Source organism: Penaeus monodon, chromosome 29 (genome assembly GCF_015228065.2).
Source record: "Penaeus monodon isolate SGIC_2016 chromosome 29, NSTDA_Pmon_1, whole genome shotgun sequence".
NCBI lineage: Eukaryota > Metazoa > Arthropoda > Malacostraca > Decapoda > Penaeidae > Penaeus > Penaeus monodon.
In genome coordinates, this window is record NC_051414.1 from 9,682,860 (window position 1) to 9,683,330 (window position 471).

Genomic DNA, 471 nt, shown 5'->3' on the forward strand with positions numbered 1-471 from the left:
CGCCCCTCTGCCCCCCCCCCCCCGCTTCCGCCGCCTATTTTGAAACTGGTACTGATTTGAAAAACAAAGAAACGAACAAACAGACACAGAGAGAAGGAATCGAAATAGTAAAATCTCACAAAAATCACTCAGTTTATTGATAACTAACTGTAAAATAGGATAATGAAAATGCATAATTGCGATGTAATTTATTGCACTGCACACGTTGGGGCTGACAAACCTACTTAGTGTTAAATCCTTATCTTATCTAAACAAGTCATATTTTCCCTTAATATGAAGCGAGGAGAAAAGGAGAGGAAGAATACAGTAGTTTCCTGTCGTTAGTGTTTTGCTCTGTAATTATGTCTTTGTTGGGTATTTAATGTTTGTTTACTTATGCGTGTGATTCTGTTTCGATATGGCCGGGGGATTCTGGTGTCTTTCTTCAGCTGCTGTGAGAAAAGTCATTTTTAGAAGAAGTGAGAACAGTCA

General features: G+C 38.9%; 1 protein-coding gene across 1 annotated transcript in view; it reads right to left on the reverse strand.

Annotated features, from left to right (window-relative positions):
• LOC119591727 (balbiani ring protein 3-like) overlaps positions 1-471 on the reverse strand; it is a gene marked incomplete in the record, with an annotated part of 83,966 nt that overhangs the window by 2,414 nt on the left and 81,081 nt on the right. The window contains 1 exon segment of the mRNA XM_037940476.1: positions 374-431. Within this exon segment, the coding sequence (XP_037796404.1) occupies positions 374-431 (58 nt within the window).